General features: G+C 38.6%; 1 protein-coding gene across 5 annotated transcripts in view; it reads right to left on the bottom strand.

The window, feature by feature from the left end:
* Positions 1 to 2,315: 2,315 nt before the first annotated feature.
* Positions 2,316 to 25,187, bottom strand: part of LOC139945258 (uncharacterized) — a 30,638-nt gene continuing 7,766 nt past the window's right edge. For all 5 annotated transcript variants that reach the window (XM_071942579.1, XM_071942580.1, XM_071942582.1 and 2 more), the window contains 6 exons: positions 16,623 to 16,750; positions 9,314 to 9,419; positions 8,870 to 8,958; positions 6,602 to 6,766; positions 5,275 to 5,430; positions 2,316 to 4,293 (listed from right to left, as the gene is read on the bottom strand). In XM_071942579.1, the coding sequence (XP_071798680.1) occupies positions 4,165 to 4,293; positions 5,275 to 5,430; positions 6,602 to 6,766; positions 8,870 to 8,958; positions 9,314 to 9,419; positions 16,623 to 16,750 (773 nt within the window). In that variant the 3' untranslated portion in view covers positions 2,316 to 4,164. The remainder of the gene's footprint in view (positions 4,294 to 5,274; positions 5,431 to 6,601; positions 6,767 to 8,869; positions 8,959 to 9,313; positions 9,420 to 16,622; positions 16,751 to 25,187) is intronic.

Genomic DNA, 25,187 nt, shown 5'->3' with positions numbered 1-25,187 from the left:
ACATCAGCAGATTTCCATAATTGAGGAATTGTGAAAGTGTCCAGGGACCACTGAAAAAGGTCTCTAAATAATGGAGAAAGTTCCCTGAAACAGGATTTCAGAACCTTGCCGCTCAGTCTGTCCAGGCCTGCAGACTTATCAGTCTTTAATCCTTTCAGTGATCTTTCAACAGCATTAGTATCTAATATAATTTTGTCATCAGCAGTAATGTGATTTTTTACCGTTTCACCTAGTTCATGATTAGCACCAGTGAAGTCTTGGTTGTTAAATCTGGCATAAAAGTTATTAAGAAAAAGTTATTATCACTCAGGAATGCTGCGATACCACCAGGTGGAACGACTACGTTGGTTTGTTTCCCACATCCGGTAAACGTTTGATGCCCTGCCAAGCACTCTTAGGGTCACCCTGACGGAATTTGTCTTCCACTTTTTGACTGCGTTTCTTTTTACTTTGTCGAATATGTTAAGAAAGCTCCTTCTGGATACTCCTTTTCTTGACCAAGTCACCGGTCTTGAGGGCAAGTTGGTTTCTTTTCAGGAGCTCACGAATGTCCTTATTAACCCAAGGCTTACTGTTTGGGTAGATTTTAATTTCTTTTGTTGGTATGATCATATCTTCGCAAAACTTGATGTAGTCCATGACGGCATCGGTGGCCATGTCGATCGTACCCAGTTCAGTAAAGAGGCTCCAGTTATTTTTAAAATACATTACTAATGCAAAATCAACTTTGTTATCAGAGGTGGTTCGTGCGTAATAGGGCAGATACTCATTATACTCAGATACTCAGTCAGGTTTTCAACAAGTGATTATATTCTGCTGTAATATTGCATCAACATTTATTTCAACAAAACATAATACAAAGTTCGACCAACTTATTTATAACTTCTGTCACAACCCTGTTTTCGCAGCAAATGTTTCGCAAAAGTTGAGCACAGTTCAATTAACTGCTGCGAACAATTTGTTGTGAATATGTGATGTCAACATTCGTATCACATTCGCATTCACAGGAAGTATGAACCGGGCTATAGTAGGAGAGAGCCATATGGGTGTTGGCGCTGGAGCTTACGCATGCACTCATAATGTGTAGCGCAATCAATACATACTGTCATACAGAACTCAATGTAAAATCTGTTGGTTTGCACAAAGGTTGTGAAACATCCCAACTTTCTATAGTATTAAATTTTGAAGGGATGTATGAGAGAGGTATGCAAAACTATAGTTGTAGTACTAGTTTGGGTTGGGCAAACTCTAAGGAGCTGTGAGTTTAAGTCACTTTATGCTCCGAGTTTGCCAGAGGAAACTACACGCGCATCTAATGGAGTGGTTTGGATCTTATGAAATGTTATTTTACAGCACTCAAATATGGAAATGAGAAAAAAATACGCGATTGAAATGCAGTGGATTTTTGCACTCCTTTTTATGTAAACTGTTGTTCCAAGGCAAAAGATTATGATAAATGATATGGCTCTCTAAAAGCCATTCAGCCAGCCCTAATTTTAAGAAAATTTACTGAGGAGTTGTTATTGTGTGTAAAGTAAATGAGATAAAAGATCAGGGCCCAATTTCATAAAGCCTGTAAGCACAAAATGTGCTGAAGCAGAAAAATGTGTTGCTTAACTGAAACAGGCTAACAGCCACTTAAGTTTAAATTGTTGTGACTGGTGCCCCCATCAAGTTTCGCTAAGCAAGGCAGTTTTCCAAGCATTTTTGTTCTGCTTTTAAAGGAAACGTTGCCTTGGATCAGTCTAGTTGGTCTTTGAAAAGCGTATGTAACCGTTTGTTATAGAATGCATATGATTAGAAAGATATTTTAAAAGTAGAATATACCTCATCGACAAACACGGTCGGCCATTTATGGGAGTCAAATTTTTGACTCCCATAAATGGCCGACCGTGTTAGTTCGCAAAGTAAAAGGAAAACCACGCAATTTTGAGGCAAATGTGTGTGGATCATTGTATTCTACTTTATAATCATCTTTCTAACCATATGCATTTTATAACAAACGGTTACAAACGATTTTCAAAGACCAACTCGACCGATCCAAGGCAACGTGTTCCTTTAAAGACTCTGGACTCTATTGGGAATTGTCAAAGTCTAGCTTTCACAGTTGGTGCTCAACATATGCACAAAATAACAAACCTGTGAAAATTTGAGCTCAATCTGTTGTCGAAGTTGCGAGATAATAATGAAAGAAAAAAACACCCTTGTCACACAAAGTAGTGTGCTTTCAGATGCTTGATTTCGAGACCTCAAATTCTAAACCTGAGGTCTCGCAATCAAATTCGTGGAAAGTTACTACTTTCTCTAAAACTACATTACTTCAGAGGGAGCCGTTTCTCACAATGCTTTATACTATCAACCTCTCCCCATCTCTCGTTACCATGAAAGGTTTTACGCTAATAATTATTTTGAGTAATTACCAATAGAGTCCACCGCTTTTAAGCAATTTCATCAAGCTGTTAAAGGCAGTGGACACTATTGGTATATTAACCCTTTACATGTATAAGATAAAAAAGTAAAATATAAAAAGTACACATGAAAAAACTGTCATTCTTGAGCAAATCCCTATAACTTCAGCACAACGCTACACGACTATTTATACACTCACAGATCCTTGTCATTTGATTTGTGGAACACACGTCAAACATCATACGTAATGTATTTACTGCTGTGTTTTATATATTGATACGTATAGGACTCTTGGGACCTTTCAAAACGTTTCCAAAGTTAATCCCAACAAAGGTAGTGTCTCAGCAGAGAAGGTTGGTGTTTACATGGATGCTTACATGGAATCGTCTACGTTACATATCTTCTTTAAGGACTTTCAAGAACTTACTCTCTTTTTTGTGTGAACACATTTCAAATGACAAAGATGTATGTATATGTATGTATTATAAATACAAAACATGTATTGAATACATTTTGTTCCAGCATCGTCACAGAATATAATTGCTCAGTGAAATCTGGCTTTTCCATTTCACTTGGCTTCATTTGTGCTCACAGTCTGCATCAAAGTGATCACCAGCATCCAATACTTGTGTAATACATAATTATACAATGAATACAGTAGTTAAATACTTAATTGGCAACAATTTTGGCTTGGGAGTTGTACAATTCCTTTCACATAAAGCACATACTCTGCATAAACGCCCCAATACTTTTCTTTGCAAAGAAGGGCAACAGGTTTCCAAGTTCAAAATCACTTTAGTGATCCACTTAAATTCTATATATACAAATGAGAAAACAAACTATTGAAAAATGAGTGCATCCAAAATTAAATTTGACTTTGGAGCCCTCTTTATGAATATGACTTTAGTATTGCACTACCACATGAACAACTAAGCATTGTGCTATGGCCTAACAATTGTTACTCTTATCCAAGTCCAAACATTTCAGGCACTGCCATGGACTGAAGTATAATTGGTGGGCGATTCCTGCCACAACACCTATTATGTTTGGTGTAAGGGCACTGGACACCTTTGGTAATTGTCAAAGACCAGTATTGTCACTTGGTGTATCTCAACATATGCATAAAATAACAAACCTGTGAGCATTTTGACTTAATTGGTCATCAAAGTTGCATGAAAATAGTTAAAGAAAAAACACCCTTGTTGGACAAATTTGTTGCTTTCAGATGCCTAATAAAAGGCTTCAGTCCTGAAAAATCACCTCTTTCTCAAAAGCTAAAAATCATTTGTTTTTTGTGTTGTGTATTTGGTATTTTGGTTGCCTGGCTTGGTTGGATGGTTGGTAAAACGTATCTCTCCTGTGGAGGGTGTGTTTTGTCTTGTTAATATTTGTTGTTATCTTGAACCAAAAGGTCAGCCACTTTGAAAGTGACTTTCTGTCGCTATTGGTTTTCCCTGCCAGGGTTCTTGTCTTTTGTTTTGTTTTGTTTCAAGTGGTTTGTGTACCAACCCCACTGCAGGTGTTTCCGTCATGTGCATGTATCTGCGGAATTTTTTGATGTGTTTTTTGTTTTCATGTTTACTGGTAAATAAAATTAAATGAAAAAGCTATGTTACTTCAGAGGAAACCGTTTCTATTTTATACTATCGACAGCTCTCCATTGAGCACTACCAAGTTGCCAAGTAAATTTTTATGCTAACAAATATTTTGAGTTATTACCAAAGGTGTCGAGTGGCTTTTAAAAATGAGTTAGATTTAAGCATTGTTAATCTCTAGATTTTGAGCAATGTCTTCCATACCGCTACTTCTCAAGGCTTCCAGAAGGACAGCAAGTGTTGCTTGCTCATCTTGCTTCTGTCTCCATAGAGACAACATCCTCTCAATCTGCAAAACAAAGAGAATTCAGAATAATCATTCCATCTGGCATTGGCTAAAGAAAAAACTAGGTGGCAATTTGTTATTTTGGAACATGCTTTTTGTCATCGTTCATAAATTAAAATCCAAAAGGAAAATAGCTACATGCCTTTCAGGCAGAACAGACATTTTAAAACTTTTTCAACTAACAGGGCCCAATTTCATGGCTCTGCTTACCGTAAGCAACAATTAGCTTGAAGAAGCAGGGAATTCTGTGCCAACGTCAAGTCTATTTCACAGGTTCGTGGGGAATTTTGGCTTGTGTGCGTGCGTGCGTACTCCACGTTACTAGTGTCTACGCTTACACAGCTAGCGCAGAAATCAGCGTTTACCATGTTTACCATGCAAGCGGAGAATGGTGCAGAGCAAAGAAAATGTTATAAGGATGTTTATACATGTATACACAAACTGTGTGCAGAAACGCATCTTATTTATGTGATACACAGAAAGGAACAAAAGCAAAAAGCAATCAACCTTATTTTGATGCAAATGGTGTCTCCGATCATTACCAAGTGCCGTGTGTAATGAATGATCCGCATACAAATTCCCATCAAACATGGAAAGGGTAAATTCAGTTCAATGAGGAATGCTAACTTTGCATCATTTAACAGTTCTTTATCATGGGATACACAGTGGCCATTTTGATCATGGTTATAACATGTCTAATGTTCGTGCAAATTGTGTGTGTATTAACAGGCATGCAACTGTAACTTCAATAACAAAGAGGAAATTAAAAATTTCCATTAACTTTGTACAGTGTTTTTTCAAGTTGAATGGCACAATCGAGAATATAAAAAAAGAGGAATTCAGCTGATCTGAAGAAAATTTGCACACGACTTAAACATGTTAGAGAACCTACATGTAGAGTCACACACCCATTGCTTGAATGTGTAACTAAGCAAGCCAAATAAGCAAGACTTGCAACAGTCTGTTCAAGAATTTTTGACAAACCTGGTCTTTATCTTGATCTGGTAGCTTCTTCTTGACTGAGTTAATATCTGCCTGTGTAAATCCAAGTTTATTAGCTAGAAGAATCCAATCTTTACGACTTGCCATTCTTGCTACCACCAGTAGATCCTTAGTCCTAGGCAGTTCATTATTGGAACCCTGTACGACACAATGATATAAACTGCCAGATAAACTCCTAATTCAAAAGCTTCTTATAAATATACATTTGTAACAATATTTATCAAAAATATTGAATACTGTGAATCACACCCACAGAGACAAAGGGCCCTTTTGTATACACGATTGATACCAGTACAAATGATCTTTAAAATAAATTCCGTTTGAAACCACATGCAAAATAAATTTTTCCCCGACCCCCAATGGTAACATTTTATTTAAAGGGGCTGGGTACTTTTTGTAACACAAAACACAATGTCCACATATTTACATTAAACTTACACAGTTTGAAGATAATGATAGCAGAAAGCTTACATTAAAATATTAAAACAAATAATGAATGTCTATGATTGCATTGGTGCGAATATGTTCATGAGTTGGAACATGGAATGTTCTATTCAACGAGGCGGAGCCGAATGGAATGGAACATTCCAGCTTTCAACGAATGAAAATATTTGCACTATTGCCAAATGAAAAAGATTCATTATTTGTATTATATAACATCCAAGTAGATTTTTGTCATTTTGATTGGAGGATGCAACTTTCAAAACAAACAAAGCGTAGGCCTACAATTTTTAATTGTGAAATTACACCGGTCCTTTTGGGTCGGCCTGTTGGATTCAACAGGACAATGTGCGTTCTGTACAGCTATTTTGAGACACGCCAACGAATGTATGTGCCTTGCAGTAACACTGCTGCGTTACCAAAGACATGCGCACGCGGATGTTTTTACTCAGCGTGCAATAGTACTTTTCAAATGCTTTAAAGCCTCTCAGTTTCAAGTCCAAAATCAAAAAAAATAAATCAAAATAGTTTACTTGTATACAAGAGAAATAGGTGCCAGAAATGCATCAGAAACCACCAGAGAGCACCTACATCAGTAGCCAGAGCTTCCACTAGGCCCTTAGGAGGGCCCTGAGCCCCGGTCGAGACAAACTTTGCACTGCGCCCTAGTGTTGTGTGCTTTGTAGGCCTACACAATGTTTAAATTTTTTGGTAGTGATTGGTTGTTTGGGGGGGGGGGGTCATTTAAGTATGTTTCAACTTTTACACAAACAAAGTCTTTCTTCTAGCTTTTGATATAGTTTCCCTAAAGTATCTTAACAGAAAAAGAAACATAGAGCCAAACAATGGGAGTTTTAAGCTAACTGACCAGTTTAGGTGTGTCATCAGCAGGACATGTGAAGTCCATTAGAGCTTGCACTGTGTCTTTAGGGAGCTCCATTGCCCATTTTACAAAATGTTCCTCATCAATGGAATGGGTAAGCATGTCTCCCACTTGATGAAGAAACACCTTAGCTGATCGTTCAATCACTTCCTAATCATATCAGATATTCAATAAATAGATTAAACACTGAAATGCACAATCATATTGTAACAATCAAACAACCCTCAATACTTCCTGGCAAGTAGACACACACATGGTGTTACCACAAAATAACTAACTAACCATACAATGCCTCAAGCATTGAGCATGTAACATGTGTAAGCACAAACTTTTTCAAAGCAGGGCAACATTTCACTTGTGAGTAAAAAGTTACAAGCCAGAATAACAAATACACACAGTTGTTAACATGGCTGTGACTTGCTTAGAATACGCCTCTCAAATATTTACAGATCCATTTCCCAAATTATCTTATTTTAATAACAATCAAAGAAAAATTTAACTACTTGTGCCTACAGGTGGATGTGTTCCACAGAACTCAATAAAACACAAGAATATACAGTGTGTTGTACACATGTGCAAGGATAAGAACAAATTATTTCTTTATCCCAGATGCAAAAACAATATTATTAAATCAGTGCAGTACCCACTTATAACACAGGATTTAAGATGCCTCTGGCCATCAGGCTAGCTCAGTAAGATATCTTCTCTTAAACAATGCAGAGGTAAGTGTCTGAATCCAATCCCACCTGTGTTTTTTTTTCTTCACATAATTGGGAAAGTACTAAGTATACAGTGCTTACATGTACATGAATGTGAAGGGCCTGTCACACCATGGCATTTTGCCTGAACATTAGCCAACATGTGCAAAATATTGAAAATACCTTGGTGTACGCTGATGTAAGTTAAAGGTAAGTTGGAGATACGTCATTCACATTGAGAACACGCTGTGATACGCTGTTGAAACATGGAATACGTTGAGCCGCAACAAAATATTTAGCATGTTCAAAATACGTTCTGGATGAGTTGCCCATAAGTTCGTGGTAGGTTTGACCAAAGAGAAAGGACCACAGAAGGAGTTCGAACTTCTTAACTTCAGAGGAAACACGTTCGTCGCCGCTAATCCATTCCAGTCTTATGTTAATCTTATTGTGACTGCTGGCGCAAACCTCCACTTTGCAGTCAGGCAATTGTCCAGAGTGGAGAAGTGCACTGCATTGTGGGTAACCGGCGTGAGCAGAACCCCAATAATGAATGAAAGAGTGGCAGGAAAAGGATAGTTTTATAAGCTTATACCATAGATAAATGACCAAAGTCTTTGTTTCAAGTTGGGTAGCGTTGGGGAACATCATGGCATACATCACAAAAGAGCTCATTACATGGTGAAGAAAATTCACTATTTCTTTAGCAGACGAGGTCCCGCAATACGCGAAAATATCATATTTTAATAATTGATACATTTTTCATGATTTTGGTACAAATTTCATGAATTTCGGTTGTTTTTCAAAAACAAAACATTAACATATAAATAGCTGACATTAAAATGTTTGCGATTGCGTGCGTCTTTATGGATAAGGGTGAACTGTACTCGACTGTGCATGCGATGAAGTCTTATTTTAAGATAAATTTCTACTTGATGATTGTGGAATATCTTGCCGCGAAATGACGCCAGAAAATAGACACGGCATTCTTCAACGCGTGCCTCAAATGAGCTGTAGTTTACCAGTGTAAAATGCTGCGACGTACCTCGCGCACAAACCATTGATCTGTATTGTTACTGCCCGGGAAGTTTGAACTCCTTCTGTCTCTATGGTTTGACATAGCTGACATGTACATTACTCGTAGATTGGTATATGTTGATATAAGTTGGCTGACGAGATGATAACGTATATGTGCAGTATGTCCAACGAATCTAACAAGTCCAACGAGTCCAACGATGTATCCACTTATGCCCGGTGACCATGTTACCATCTCCATGATGTTACATACATAACTTTGTTATAAGTTAGTGATACGCTATCAATGTATTGGTCATGCGCTATGTATACGGTCATTGCGCTATGAATACGTTATAAATATATCAACTTTTCCGATTGTTGGGAAGTTGGACGTTCTTGGACATTGACAATTTCCGAACTATTTTGTGTCTAGTCGGCATACATTCAGGCAAAACGCCATGGTGTGACATGCCCATAAAGGTAAGAAAAAAAATGAATTTTTTTCATCCCCCCTGCATATATAACATCAACTATTTACCTTACTCTCATCACAGTAGATCTCACTAAGAAGGTCCATCAAAACATGTAGATCAAGAGGCTGATTATTATTCAAGCACTGAAACACAACTGCAAATCAAAAACACAATATCATCTTCTAATTAATTATATCAAATAAATTTAGTGTTTCCTTATTTGGGTACCCCAAACGAAGATATTGCAATTTGCCACTTCTCAGTTTTAATTGGTGATCCTCTGAAAAGTGCTACTTTTTATTTGATATTGTAAACTTGGTGTGATCCCATGCGATATACTGTTGTGTAACTTCTGTCTTGCATCTCTGAACAAAGATTGTGACAAAATAGGGAGAGTGCAAGCATCTAGATTGCATTCCCTTTTCAAAAGAAAGTTTCCAACTGAAGCTTCCATTGTTGTATCCTAAGCAGGGCATGATCCCTCTAAGATACACTATTGTAATACTTGCCTCTAACTTTTGCTTCAACAGAAGCATCAGCCATCCAGCGTGACATATTGCAGAATGTCTGAAACGTCAACTCGTTCTCCTTTGATCTTGGCATCATCTCCAGAATCTATGGGTTAACACAAACAACATTTTTCAATCCATTATTGATTCAGTATCATAAATGGCAACCAGTGTTCCACCATTCTGATTGGATGAAACATGATCACATGAAAGTGATTAACTGTTCTAAATAGATTACATGAATGGTTGGAGCTGTTTAAAGGTTTGCTGTTATACAAAGTAACAATGCTTTTAAATACACTGGAAACTGCTGGTTATTGTCTGATACCAGTCTCCTCACTTGGAGTATCTCAAAATATGCATAAAATAACAAACCTATGAAAATCTGAGCTCAATTTGTCATTGAAGTTGCGAGATAATAATGAAAGAAAAAAACACTCATATCACAAAAAGTTGTGTGCATTCAGATGCTTGATTTTGTGACCTCAAATTCTAAATCTGAGGTCTAAAAATCAAATTTTGTGGAAAATTACATCTTTCTCGAAAACTACTTCATTTCAGAGGGAGCCAATTCTCACACCATTTTATACTATCAACCTCTCCCCATTACTACATTACTCCTTACCAAGTACATGTACATGTACATGTAAGTCAGTACACACGACTAATACAACAATGGAATTACCAAAACAATTAAAGAAAGAGAAAACCAGCAACTTACAAATGCAACGGTTGAAATATATCTGTTTACAATAACAATTAATTAAGTAATTTATTTACAAAATCAAAGCTTACAAAGGGTGATGAAAATGAAGTTAGATACAGCATAAATCAAGCCATATAGTTCGTAAAGTAACTGAATCTACATGTATACTATAATGACGCTTAAATCGCATGGGCGCCGCCATTGTTTTCACGTCAAGTGGTTTCCGCACCCTGCGGAATTGATGCGTCCCGGTGTCATGACAAAAACTGTCCGCTGGCAATAAGTGTCCTCTGAGCATGCGCAGTATACCCCGGACTCTATTTGGCACGGATTCTGTGACAAATAGTATCCGCCCAACAAATAGTGTCCGGGAGCCATGCTGCGTTGTGCTGATTATTTATAATCAAATACAACTTAGAATGCGTTCAAGTAAATACAAGCCAAGTAAAAAAAAAAGACGAACAGAACACACTCGCAATCAAAAGTATGTCAAGATTAGTATTTTCCTATAGTAAAACAGTGCAGGTTGTGCTAAATGTTACGAATTATTTATAATAAAACACAACCAAGAATGCTTAAGCATACAGGTCAAGTTGCAAAATAGACGAACTTTGTCAAGATTCGTATTTTACTTTAAGTAAAATACGAATGAGAGTGCTAAATGATCAATAATACGAATATTTATAATCAAATACAAAAAGCAGGAAAGCGTTACAAAAATGTAAAACTAAAATGTTAAAAATGAATCAAGGCACGCAATGATGATGCACGCTAACCGCGGACACTATTTAGCAAGTGTCCGTTAACAATGTAACAATAAAGCGTTGCCATACACTGGACTATCGATGGATTTTACAATTTTGAGCATACTACAAAGCGTATTCATAACGAGTTGGACGTATGGGCAATTCCATGGTTAGTTTCGTTACACTTTTAGCTGCTTAGCACAGCTCTGTGGTCTCCAATATTAACATGAAAGCCTATCAAGTCTCCATTCTTGTACCATGGCTACATCTTGCCTAGACCTAATATACATGTACAACAAAATTACAAATTTCTAGACACATTTATTCAGTTGTTATGATCAGTTTAATTTTGGTTAGTTACGTTACAAAAAAGGGAAAAAAAATTGCATGTCTTTGAACAAAAAGTTTCCTCAAACAGGGTACAGCTGAAACAAACTTTACTATTTCTATAACTACAAGGGTACTAGCAAGTGTTTTGGTAGGGACAAAAATAAAATAACTCTTATCAGTTCTAGGCATTGCCCCCAAATCATGGTTAGTTACGTTACAGTTAGTTACGTTACACTTTGTCCATGACTAATATTTCTTGTGATACACCCTTTGTACTTCACTCACAGCTCTTATATTTTCTATAATAGTAACTAGTATGCAATACTACACTATATACAAATCAGTTAAGCAAAAAACAATGGAATAAAGTAATATTTTGTATGCAAAAAAGTATAAAAAGCCATTACCTCGCCATATCATTAACCCGTGTCACATACACATACAAAATGTTTATGTCTGTAACATATAAACTTGTTCCTTTACATTCATAAGCCATGCAGTATTTTAAAGTCACAATAAACCAAGTGAATTTCTCTCTTATATAGATACCAAAGAAAACAAAACAATAGAAAGGATGTTGAATGAGTTCCTTGTCTTGACTCTTGGTCATGGACACTAATCTTAAAGTTCAACAGAAATTTTGAAATGCTCGCGATTGTTGACATTTTCTGGCACATCTAGCTTGAAAATCATTTTTTGCCCCTTGTATAGAAGATACAAACATTTTGAGTGGGCCATTTTACATAAGATGTTTCACTGCCCCTCCCATGCCATCCACATGACCTTTGCCATGGGAGGTGCAGAAGAAAGTCCAGTGAATTTCAATCTTGTGCTGCTCTTGAAACGTACAGCTATCCCACTCCACAATGCTTTTCAGCTTAATGCTTAAATGGGCAGTCTCTCTCTTCATCACACCCTCCCTCCTTTCCTAACCCCACCCCGGCCTACCAACACCAGTTCCTCTTTGCCCTTCTACTACATACATGTACCCCTCCCTAATTAATAACTAAAGCCTTTGATTCTCCATGTACAAAGGAAGACTTATTATAATATTCAACCTTTTGAACACGTTCCGGTCCTACTAATTTTGTGCTTTGTCCTAAAAAAAATCTCTATGAGATGCACATCAAAATGTTTTTTTTTTTTTTTGGTCACACTATTCACATCCCATGGTCTGTTTGCACAGGGCAACAAGCTTATAGATATATGAGTTTGCTTCCCCCTTACACACAAGCTGATATTGTTGACAATTAGACAGCAAACTCTCTTGCTGTTTCTTAAGTCACAAAATGTCTTGACGCCCACTGCCTTTTTCTCCTTGTATTTCTCGTATTTCTAGCTGCCTTTATCTTTTCTTAGTGTTGCTGTTGCTTTTCCTTGTTTGACAATGGCCTGTTTGATCTATGGACATTAAAATAAGGAACAAAGTCAATCAACTTTTTTGAAAATTGCAATTTCTTTAACTACACAATGTACCTGATGAACAATGATAGAATTATACACGCAGCACTTGTACACAAACTCTCATTAATTTAGTATATATAGAAGAGAAATACAACTTTAAGATAACCCTTTAAAATAAAATTCATATGGATTACACCATGTAACTTTATTGTCATCAAACTTACCCCAAAAAACTCACCACAAAAGTTGAAGAAGATGAACTTGTAGGCCAGGTGTGTTGAGCATGGATCTTGCATACATAATATGCATACAGACAAAATGAGGCACATGGCAAACAAAACATATGCTAGAAGTTGAATTGTGGGTCAAAGAACAGTATCACACTGCCCTAACTTGTTTAAACTTTACAACATGGCTGAAAACTTATGCTTGTGTCAACTTAGCAGCATCTTAATAGTCTTTATGTCGGTTAGTTACGTTACACTCTGGTTAGTTACGTTACATAGTTAGTTACGTTACAGTTTTTGACTGCTTCTATTTTCCACATGGTACAGTTTTAATGATTTTTCTTTCCTTATTTTAACTAAGGATTGCACCAAGTAGGAAAATTCAAGATATAAACATTTTAATTGATTGCCTTCTCTAGAGGCGGAAACAATCGGAAGTTTTGGTTAGTTACGTTACATAGGCTTTAATGGGGTACAAGCTTCACAGATTGATGGTCTGAATCTATCACAAACACAAATTTTGACGATTGCAGCCAATGTATAGGTCCAATCAATGAATAAATACGACTAGATTGATTTGATACCTTGTAATCTTCCCCATTCAGTAGGAAATTGAAGTTGCACAACTTGTTTACACATAATTTCATGATAAAACATTGTTGGCACAAATATTATTTGTTTGTAACATTCTAGCAAAGACATGACATTGAAACCATTTTTTCCCGACTATTTGATGTATATGCTACCATATAAGCCAAATTTTTACTTAAAAAACACAATTCTAAATTTTGAGGTCATGTCCACTTCTTCATGGAATTGCCCGTATGTATACCGTATTAGTAACTTACATAGAACGTTTCCATAACAAATGCTTAGTGTGTTGCCTGCATTTACAACTTGTCCTATGTTAGACGAACTACTGCATTTATAGCGGCAGCGTATTGCCGACAATCAGCCTAATGAGGGTGCCTCTCGACGATTGAAATAATAACTGCACCTGACATCAAAGTAATCCTCCTGCGAACCCAATTGTTGTCTACTGATTCCCATAAACACTGCCATTACCCCATTATACAGTACATGTAGCTGCAAGTTAGAAACACGTTCAGTAAGTTCTATGGTCGTCCAGAACATGTCAAATACGTTTGGCATGTTCAAAACTTGTTACTCATGGGTTAGAAATAAGTTTTGGGTACGCTAGACATTATCTCAACGTGTGTCGACTTATGACCAACTTACAAGTAACGTGTGTGAACATGTGGCAAAGATTGTATAACCATGGAGGAGGGAAGAGAAGGAGCTTGAATGGCCCGCCAAACCGCAGAGTAACAAAAGAATACCTTGACAATGCCCCTGTCTGACCAGTGGCAAAAGATAGGAGACCTCCTGCAGAACGGCCGATTAGTGAGCGTGATAAGATCTCTTTATACAGAAGGTGTGGTACCACCACTCTGCACTGTTGCCTTCGTGTAAAGTTGAATCATTGGAGACAAGAATTGTGAACATACACTTCTTCATTTACAAATTGTGGTGTTCACATGGAAATATCATAGAATATCTTTACATTTTTTGCGACTTTCCTGTGACTAGCTGTCAGGGTTGTAGCCAGACCAGTGGTGCTAGTGGGCAATAATGTTGAATATGGGCCATATTGCTGAAGTGGGGCCTGCTTTCCAAACTGTTCATGTTATGGGGCCATGCAATAAATTGAATGGCATTTTGATTGTGTTCTATCTCTGTGACATTTGATACTCCTTATCATGAGCTATGCTGAGATCAATGCAAAGTGGACAATATTTGAATGCTGGGTGGCACCTAAGAGTAAGAACAGGTGGCACAATGTATTTTGCTCAGAGTGCTGGGCAAAAATTGTGAGTCCTGGGCAGGCCCGCCCAGCACCGCCCACCATGGCTACAACACTGCTAGCGGTGGTTCAAATTTGCATATTAGCACACAAGGGTGGTTGGTATTCAATTGTGTTTTTCGTTTTGGTGGGCGAAAGTATACACAAAATTTATCAGGTCTCAAAAAAGTATTTTTTTCTTTATCATATCCATACGACTTACATCGCCATAGTTGTGTGAAGAACCAAGTGCGCAGGTGCAAACTCATAGACGCCAGGTCACCCATTGTTTGTGTAAGGTACGTGGGTGATTATGAGATGTCGCTAAAGGCAGTGGACACTATTGGTAATTGTCAAAGACTAGCCTTCACAGTTGGTGTTTCTCAACATATGCATAAAATAACTAGCCTGTGAAAATTTGAGCTCAATCGGTCATCAAAGTTGGGAGATAATAATGAAAGAAGAAAACACCCTAGTAACACGAAGTTGTGTGCGTTTAGATGGTTGATCTCGAAATCAAATTCATGGAAAATTACTCCCGAAATTACTTCCATCTCGAAAACTACTCCACTTCAGAGGGAGCCGTTTCTCACAATGTTTAATACTATCAACCTCTCCCCATTACTTGTTACCAAGTGAGGTTTAATGCTAATAATTATTTTAAGTAATTACCAATAGTGTCCACTGCCTTTAAACAACTGCTGTACCACGGGTTCGACTTTTGAAGTCCCTTCGTTTGAGCCCCTTCTCTTCCTTTCTCCATGGTATAACTTGCCTACAACTTTTATGCGGAACTTATGAGCCACACGCAGGCATAAACGTTAAAATTTTTGTGCATGCACAAAACTTTTCGCAACCTCGCCTTACAGCAACATTTATCAATGTGTTCCTTGGTGGCTAGTGAATACTTATAATAGGTGTGTAATTTGCATCGGGGATAAAGAATATTAATTTTGTTTTTTTACCCATACACTGATGTGTGTTAGCACTGTATACTCAGTACTTTCCCTAGTCCTGTGAAAAAATATCACAGGCATGTTACTCGGGTGGGATTCGAACCCACGACCCTTGCAATTCTAGAGCAGTGTCTTACCAACTAGACTACCGAGGTTGCCCGGCAGCTAGAGGCAGTTCGAATCCTATGTTTTGGCAGCGGGTACCGCAACAAATACTTGACGACTAGTCAGTTTGAAGATACATGTAATGATGGCTTCCCTTCAAATGTTACTCGCTCAGGTGCTGTAGTTTTTGAGAATTTAGTAAAACAATGTAATGAAATTTGTCTCAGTCTGTCAGTGAGCCAAAAATTATTTGGCATGTAAAAACGTACTACCAGTTATGATATCTTATGGTAAAATATCATAACTGGTTAATTTTGATTTTGATCTGGTTAATATTTTTTGTTACTCATTTCTTAAAAATTACGGTAGCACCTCAGCAAGTAATATTACAAACAGTTTCTTAAACACAAAAGCAGCTTCCAGTAATTATGCTTATAACGTAACCATACAAGATACCATGCCTCTTGTACAAGTAGTAAATTCAGGTATTCTGCTCAATTTCTGCAATTTTTAAAACAAAATGTTTTGCCAATTTATTATAGGCAGCTCTATAAAATTGAGCCAATCAACCACCAGAAAACATTGTCATAATTAAATCTCTGCTTTAGTTGTATTCGTATTCCTGTCAAAGAGTTTCTGTTTGACATGGTCTAATTGAAGTAAAGCAAAATACTGAAATTCAAACAAAGACCACGTGGTTACTTAATTAAGAATTTTCACATTTTTTACAAGTTCCCTGTATGTGTAAGTTTAACATGTTTAATGTAAATCTGTGGACATTGTGGTAAAAATCCCTACACAGATCTCTTCAGTCTCTTTTCAATAGTTCTTGCACTAAACCAAACAAAACTAAACCTGCAACAGTGTCAATAGATGGATTGCACACTTAGACATCTTTATTGGTGTAAAACAATGGCCATGATGATAGTCTTTCACAAAACACATTTGATCAAAGATGACTGCAAATGCAAGGGTCTATAGCACAATGATACCTTTGTTTTCATGGTGTGGTCCTTGTTCAGATTACCAGTTGTCAGTATCTCTGGGCTTAAAACACCATTCTCATTACAACCCAGATCTTGAAATCGCTTCCATAAGGATTCTATCTCACCAATGGACACTGAGAAAAGAAACAACAGAATGTACACTCTTTAAATCAAGTAATGTTATGTTCAAGTCCATATTCATCACTGCAATAACCTATCTTTCTGAAACTTTGTACATATATACTCAGCGCCTTGAGAACTTTGTTTGGTACATGTAGATACGTGTGCTATATAAGAATTGCAGCTATATGCCTAAGGAACATGTAAGAGGTCCGACAAGTATTAGAGACGTGCTTCTTAAGGTCCATGCTTTGGTCAAAAAGCACGCCTAGGTGGCGGGCATCTGAGCTTGGTTGAACATGAGCATCCCTGACCTGTATGTCCTGTATTTGTACCTTGTGTCGGAAGTGAGGGGAAGATATGACAAGAAACTCAGTCTAGTGAGGATTGAATTTGAGAAAATTAACTGACATCCATGTTTGGATATCAGTGAGGCAGTTAGTGAGTACATCAAGCACTTTGGAATCATCACCTGTGACAGTGGGGCAGAATGTAGTGTATAATTGAGAGTCGTCTGCGTAAAAGTGATATTGTAAACGACTGTTACGAGCAATTTGACCAAGAGGCGAAGTGTAAAGTGTGAAAAGCACCGGGCCCAGGACTAGGCAGAGCCTTGGATGCCAAAATAATTATACAATCTATGAAGCAATAATTTGTGGTCAATTGTGTCAAAGGCCGACGAGAGATCGAGCAAGACTAGCAGTACAACCTTTTTGTTGTCAACTGCACACATGATGTCGTTGTGGACTTTTAAGAGGGCAGTCTCGACACTTTGAATTTGCTTGTAAGCAGATTGTTGGCTCTCATGCAACTCATTTCGATCTACATGTGCATTTAACCTGCTTGCTACTACCTTCTCGACGACCTTTGACACAAAAGACAGGTTGGATATAGGACGATAATTGTTCAAGTCATTAGAGTCCAGGGCTTGTTTCTTGATGGCTGGGGTAACCAGAGCCGTTTTAAAACATCTCGGAAAACTACCAGTGCTGAGTGACATGTTTGTGATCTTGGTTATATGACCCACAATTGTTTCCAAGCTTGCCTTGACCAAAGATGTAGGTAGTGGGTCCAGCGAGCATGATTTTGTGGGGGAGGCCCTAATGAGTTTAGCAATCTCGAGTTCCGAGGCCAGGGTGAATGTAGAGAGCACATTCTGACAGGCAGACAGGGCTGCAGATTTTCAAGGTTGTCTGAAGATGCAGGTATGGAGGGTCCATAACTCTCTGGCTGTAGACCGTCTCTAATTTGCTGGATCTTGTCAGTAAAATAGCCGGAGAATCTGGTCACGAGTTCGTTGAGGGATGAATGAACAGGTAGCTTGGGTGTTGGTTTCCTGTTTATGAGGCGGTTTGTTATCTGAAATAGGGATTTCTGGTGGCCCTGACAGTCGCAGATTTGTCCGTGATAGTATTTTGACTTAGCAGCAGTAAAAATATGTTTGACCTTATCCCGCTGTGACTTGAACATATCATGGTCAGTCTTGAGGTTGGTTTTTCGCCACTTTCTTTCCAGTTGGCGGCACCGTTGCTTGGCAATAGCGATATCTTTGTTGTACCATAGGACTGCAGGGCGTTCGACAATCTGACAAGACTTTATTGGTGCATGGGAGTTGACAAGTTGGGCAAGGACAGAATTAAACTGATCAGTGAGGTCATCAAGAGTGGTGGCGGGATCAGTACAAATGGAAGAGGCGATGACGTCATTCCTAAAGCTTTCCAAGTTAATGGATTTGATTTTGCGATAGGATACCAGTCTTTTAGTGTGCTGCGGTTTGTGGAGATCCAGGAGGCAGTGGACCGCACAGTGGTCAGACACAAACTCAGATGAAAGAATTGACTTGAAGAGGTTGTCTGATTGGCGAACAATCACAAGATCAATATTATGGCCAGATGTGTGTGTTTTGAAATTCACCAATTGCTGCATACCATACTGCTGAAGAAGGTCTCGGAAGTGATTAGTTTCGGATGTATTGTTGTCCCAGTGAATGTTAAAATCACCCAGAATAATGGGAGTTCCGTTGAAGAGCACCTGCTGATTCAGTAGCTCAGTGACTTCTTCTATGAACCGACTGAATGGGACTCGACGTCGCTGTGAAGATGGGGGTTTGTAAAGAACAGTGACACTTAAGTGGTGATTGTTGTGAATAATGTCAACTGTGATGTGTTCAGAGGAAGAAGGGGATAGCGTCTGGTTGTCAGGTGGTTGCTTAAAAACAGACGCGGTGAGTCCCGATTTACACAGCAGGGCAACACCACCTCCTCTCCTGCCTTTTCTGTGGGCGTGGACAAGGTTGTAACCCTTGGGGGATAAGTTTGCACTGTTTTGGTCATTCTCGGATTTAAACCAGGTTTCTGTGAGAGCCAATATATCAATGTCGTGGTCTATAATGTGGTCCTTGATCATGTTGATCAAGGTAGGTTTATTACATGCCGACTGGCACTTCAGCAAACTAAGTTTTGTCATAGGTGCATTACAACTGTGACGCTGATTATGAATATCAATTGTAGAATATCCTCTGACTTTTTGCTTATCAGCCCGACAACCCCTGTGAACACGACGCCACTTACCGATTCCATGGCTCTTGATAGAAGCAAACACATCTCTGGGTAATGTTAGCTGTTGAGGAGTCATGTTGGCTTTGATATCCCTTAGGCTGTTGCTGTCATAGTGCAGTATGTGCTGCAATGAGTTTGACATGACTGGCTCAGTACAAATAGCTACAAGTGCAAGCAGACTGCAGCTCCACAATACATGCACAAGGTGTGTCATGGCAGTCCTTGCATGTTTGTATGACGATCAGAAAAATGCAAGCAGAAAACAAAGTGATCTTGAGCAATACTGGATCCAAAAGGTTTATCAGTTTCACCGTAGGTGTGAAGCACAACTACTGTTAGAGTTCGAAGATCGACAGAAGATCGACAGAAGGCCAAATTCGATGAAATGAGGAAATTTGCGGGGACCAAATCGCGAGGGGCTGCCGGTTCTGGCGCGTCCAACATTACTTTCATAAAACACCGATTACAAATCTGGGTTGATTTGACATGAAATGAACCCTAAAGATCAGGTTTTAAAGACACTGTACATGCATCATCAGGAACCACACAGATCTAAGTATTTGCACCTATAATGTGAGAACACTGAAATCAGAAGAAGACCTAGACACCCTCCTTGAAGAAGTGGAGAACGTGAAGTGGCACATACTAGGGCTCGCAGAAACAAGAAGACCAAATAACCTTATCAAGCTACACTGTACATGGATGTGGCCATCCATTATTCACAACTTCTGCAACCAAACAGGGACTCAACGGAGTTGGATTTCTGGTTAATAAGAACATTGAAAATAGTGTACTGTCAAGAGTATAAAGAAGTATCAGACTGAATAGCGTATTTGAAATTACAAATCAACAAGCAACACACAATAAAGATTATCCAAGTTTATGCACCCACTTCATCTCATGATGATGAAGCAGCGGAAGATCTCTACACTGAAATAGACCGGATAATGACAACTGAAAGTACATCCCTTACCATACTTATGGGAGACCTAAATGCAAAGGTGGGTGTGAGAAGAGATTAGGCATGTTAGGAAGAGAAAGGTGTAGGTCCATTTGGTATAGGTAACTGGTAACCGGAACGAGAGAGGAGAAAGGCTTCTGGAATATGTTGCAAGTAGAAACCTGGTAATTGGCAATACATGCTTTGAGAAACAACAATTTAGATATTGGACTTGGGAAAGTCCAAATGCAGCAACCTTTAACTTGATAGACTATATCATAACTGACCACAAAAGAATCTTAATGGATGTGGTTTATACCAAGGGTTGACACAGGCAGTGACCATAGATTCGTCAGAGCAAAAGTACGGATTAATACGAAGATGGCAAGGATTAGAAGAATGAATCAGACTAAGAAAAGACATATTGATCTGGAAAAGCTTTCCAACAAGCAACATCAATTCCAGCTGGAACTAAAGAACAGATTCTCACTTCTTGAAGACATGATAGAGAATGAACCAGTTGATGTTATGTGTGAGCAAGTCACCAGCATTATCATTGAGGAAGCAGAGAAGCTAGCTAAAGGTCAAAAAGAGAAGATAAACACAACAAGTGTTTACACAGAATAGATCCAAAGCACAGTGGTTTAAGACCCAGACATCAAATCCGATTTTTTTTTCTGAGATAACTACATATCTTTGGTGACTTGAACAAGAAGAACTAATTTGTTGAAGAATTTTTATTTTTTTAAATTTATTACCCTGGTTTTTTAAGCAATTGTAGTTCGTATATTGTGGCATACGTTTATATTCAGCAAAAATCACAAACCCTTATGTTAAAAAAAATACCTGGGTAGGCATATAAAAATTGTTTGAGAAAACAAATATTGTTTTTAAATTACCTATATAAGTAACCTTTCGGGCTGTAGAAAATTAAATACGGACCTAAGTTTTGATGATACGGCAAAAATGCTTTGAAATCTTCGACTAAAATGTCAAAAAATGCTACTTATAAAAAACAAATACCGCCACACATCTTTAAAAAAAGCCATTAAGGGCCTGGACGAAATGCTAAAAATATGGAATAGATTAGTAAAGTAACCATTTGTTGAAATTCACGGTAAATTAGCGAAAATGAGTTTTTACTCCTGAAAATGAGAATTAAAAAAAAGCAATTGTTTACATCGCAAAATTAAGGGAAATAAACAAAAATTAAAACGTTGGATATTTTCCCAATCGGCCACCAACGGCCAACATATTTTTGGTATTTGTTTCCATAAAATGATAGAGTGACTACTTAGCTTTGAAAATAAAATAGCGCCGAAATCCTGCAAGATCGCCTTCACTCCCCAAAACTAAGTTTTCAGAACGCTGTTTTCAACCAAAAACATCGTGTACATAGACCTTTTCGCAAATACTGGGGCGCGCGCGTAAAGCTTGGAATTAGGTGCATTGTGGTCTAGCTGATTACAAATTTGATTCATATATATCCCACAATGCACCTCATTCAACAGTCTGCGCTTGCGCATTGGTATTTGCGATAAGGTCTATTAACATTACACACAGAAGATATAGCGCCCTCTGTTGACTTCAAAACCACATCATAAAAATTTTCACAATAGTTCGTGAATCACGACACGGAGCGATAAATTGTGGATTATTTTAATGGACAACCACGTTTTATCTACCTAAAGATGACATTGAGACGTGCTTGAGATATTATAAAGGTATTTTGACCGATTATTGTACAGAAACTTGTCGATGTCGGGGTCACATAGGGTTTTAAACCACTGTGTAAAGGTTGACTGAAAAAAGAAAAGATCTCAAACCCTTCAGACAGACATCAGTAAAAAATCAGATCGAGTACACAGAAATAAACAAGACTATCCGCAAGCTGAGGCAGCAGCAAAAGTGACAACACAGGACCAAGATGGTGAAAGAGGTGCTGGAGAGCATCAAAATCATCAAAAGAAAACTAGAGTGAGGAAAAGAGCTGTTATCATCACTGAAAACAAAAGATGGGACAGAAGTTACTGATAAAACTAAAATCACAGAAACCATTGAAGAGTTTTATAGAGAGCTGTACAACATCGATAGACCAGACTGGAGAACAGAAGAAGACTGGAATAACAAGGCAAGAAGTGCAGAATGCTCTAAACCACATGAAGGAAGTAAAGGCTCCTGGAGAGGACCAATCAACTTCTGACATTCTAAGGTGGGAGGAGAGGATACTGTTAAGATATTGACAAAATTGTTCATTGACAGGATCCTTCAACTGGAACAAGTTCCCACCCAGTGGAATGACTCCAATGTCATCATATTGTTCAAAAAGGGGAACATGAAAGGTATCAAGAACTACAGACCACAGTCTTCTACCTCACGTTTACAAAGTCTTCACCAGAATCATTCTTGCAAGAGTCCAGAGACAGCTTGATGATAATCAGCCAAAAGAACAGGCAGGATTCCGAGGAGGATTTAGAACATCGGATCATCTACACACCTTAAGCCAGATAATTGAAAAGGCCAAAGAATATCGTTTTAACATCTGCCTAGGCTTTGTGGACTATGAGAAAGCGTTTGATAGTCTAGACCATCAGTAACTTCTTGATGCATTGGAGAAACTGAAACAGATCAGTGATGGCAAATATATCCGTCTCATCAAAGCTATTTACAAGATCCAAGTGCCAGAATTCATTTGGAGAATACTACCACCAGTGTTTTCAAAATCCTTAAAGGTGTCAGACAGGGTGATCCAATTTTCCCCAAACTCTTTACAGCAGCCATGGAGGATGTAATTAGAAACATGGATTAGCAATCAAAAGGAATTGCAATAAATGGGGAACATCCAACTCATTTAAGGTTTGCAGATGACATGATGCTTGTCATTCACGATCCCGATGAGCTGCAGATAATGACTCGTGAGTTGAGTGCAGAGTGTATAAGATGGCAGGACTCAAAATGAACATTAAGAAGACCAAAGTAACGATGAGCAACAATCTACAAGACAAAACAATAACAGTGGATGGCACGACAATCGAGAAGGTGAATAGTTACATATACCTTGGTACAAACATCACCCTGGATCACGAAACGACAGGAGAAGGCATCATAACTATAAAACAACAAGCCTGTGAAAATTTGGGCTCAGTTGGTCATCGGAGTTGGGAGAAAATGATGAAAGAAAAAATACCCTTGTTGGACGAATTTGTGTGCTTTCAGATAGGAATAAAAGACTTCTAGCTAGAAGTCTTTTAATATTTTAGTAAGAAATTACCCCTTTCCTCAAAAACTACTTTACTTCAGAGGGAGTTGTTTCCCACAATGACTCTCATGTAATAACAGTCTGAATTTACACAGAGGTCATGAATGCCATGGTACACGTATCTATGCCCCTGGTCATGGCCTATATGGTGCCACATCATAAGGTACTCATATGTACATGTACATGTAAGCCTTTTCACACTACAAAAAATCCCTGTGTTGGACACGGATACTATTTGGATAATGTTCAACACCTTTTCACACTACAACTTTTCAACACGGTGTCGATCCGGAGATGGCACACTATCTGCATCAAAACCAACCCTGCCAGGGAGGTGGGTTGATAAATCTCTATCCGTGTCGAAGATTCCAACACGGATAAAAAGCTGTAGTGTGAACATTTCCGGGTTAATCAGTATGTGTTGAGTGTGCGTGGCGCCATTAGCGCACACTACAGTTGTCCAGCGCATAAAGAAACCAACCCTGCCAGGGAGGTGGGTTGATAAATCTCTATCCGTGTCGAAGATTCCAACACGGATAAAAAGCTGTAGTGTGAACATTTCCGGGTTAATCAGTATGTGTTGAGTGTGCGTGGCGCCATTAGCGCACACTACAGTTGTCCAGCGCATAAAGAAACCAACCCTGCCAGGGAGGTGGGTTGATAAATCTCTATCCGTGTCGAAGATTCCAACACGGATGAAAAGCTGTAGTGTGAACATTTCCGGGTTAATCGGTATGTGTTGAGTGTGGGGGCGCCATTAGCGCACACTACAGTTGTCCAGCGCATAAAGAAACCAACCCTGCCAGGGAGGTGGGTTGATAAATCTCTATCCGTGTCGAAGATTCCAACACGGATGAAAAGCTGTAGTGTGAACATTTCCGGGTTAATCGATATGTGTTGAGTGTGGGGGGCGCCATTAGCGCACACTACAGTTGTCCAGCGCATAAAGAAACCAACCCTGCCAGGGAGGTGGGTTGATAAATCTCTATCCGTGTCGAAGATTCCAACACGGATGAAAAGCTGTAGTGTGAACATTTCCGGGTTAATCGATATGTGTTGAGTGTGGGGGCGCCATTAGCGCACACTACAGTTGTCCAGCGCATAAAGAAACCAACCCTGCCAGGGAGGTGGGTTGATAAATCTCTATCCGTGTCGAAGATTCCAACACGGATGAAAAGCTGTAGTGTGAACATTTCCGGGTTAATCGGTATGTGTTGAGTGTGGGGGCGCCATTAGCGCACACTACAGTTGTCCAGCGCATAAAGAAAAATTGCATACAAAAGGCACTGCGTACAAGAACAGAAGCAGCGTCCTGCTTCGATCGTGTAAGACCTTGCAGTGTAAAACAGTCCCACAATATCCGGATTGGAAGTTACATGTGTAACCAAAAAGCTGATTTCGCACAGAGATAGTGTGAAAGCGAAGCTGTTTGTATCAGTGTTGAAATTTTACCAAACCAACACCGACCCTACCCGTATCAGGCTTGACAGGGTTAGAAGGGCGATAATGTGAAAAGGCCTATAGACCCTACAAGATTTTAAAATGGAAGCGCCCTTAACTGCAAAATTTCATATCCGAAATAGCCCCTCAGATTAGAACACATAATTGCATTTTCTAAAAAAAGAAAAAGGCTCAGATACATTGTACATGAACATGAACATTTATAATAGCAAATTCTTATAGCACATTCACAA

Source organism: Asterias amurensis, chromosome 12, assembly GCF_032118995.1.
Source record: "Asterias amurensis chromosome 12, ASM3211899v1".
NCBI lineage: Eukaryota > Metazoa > Echinodermata > Asteroidea > Forcipulatida > Asteriidae > Asterias > Asterias amurensis.
This window is presented reverse-complemented; position numbering and strand designations above follow the sequence as displayed.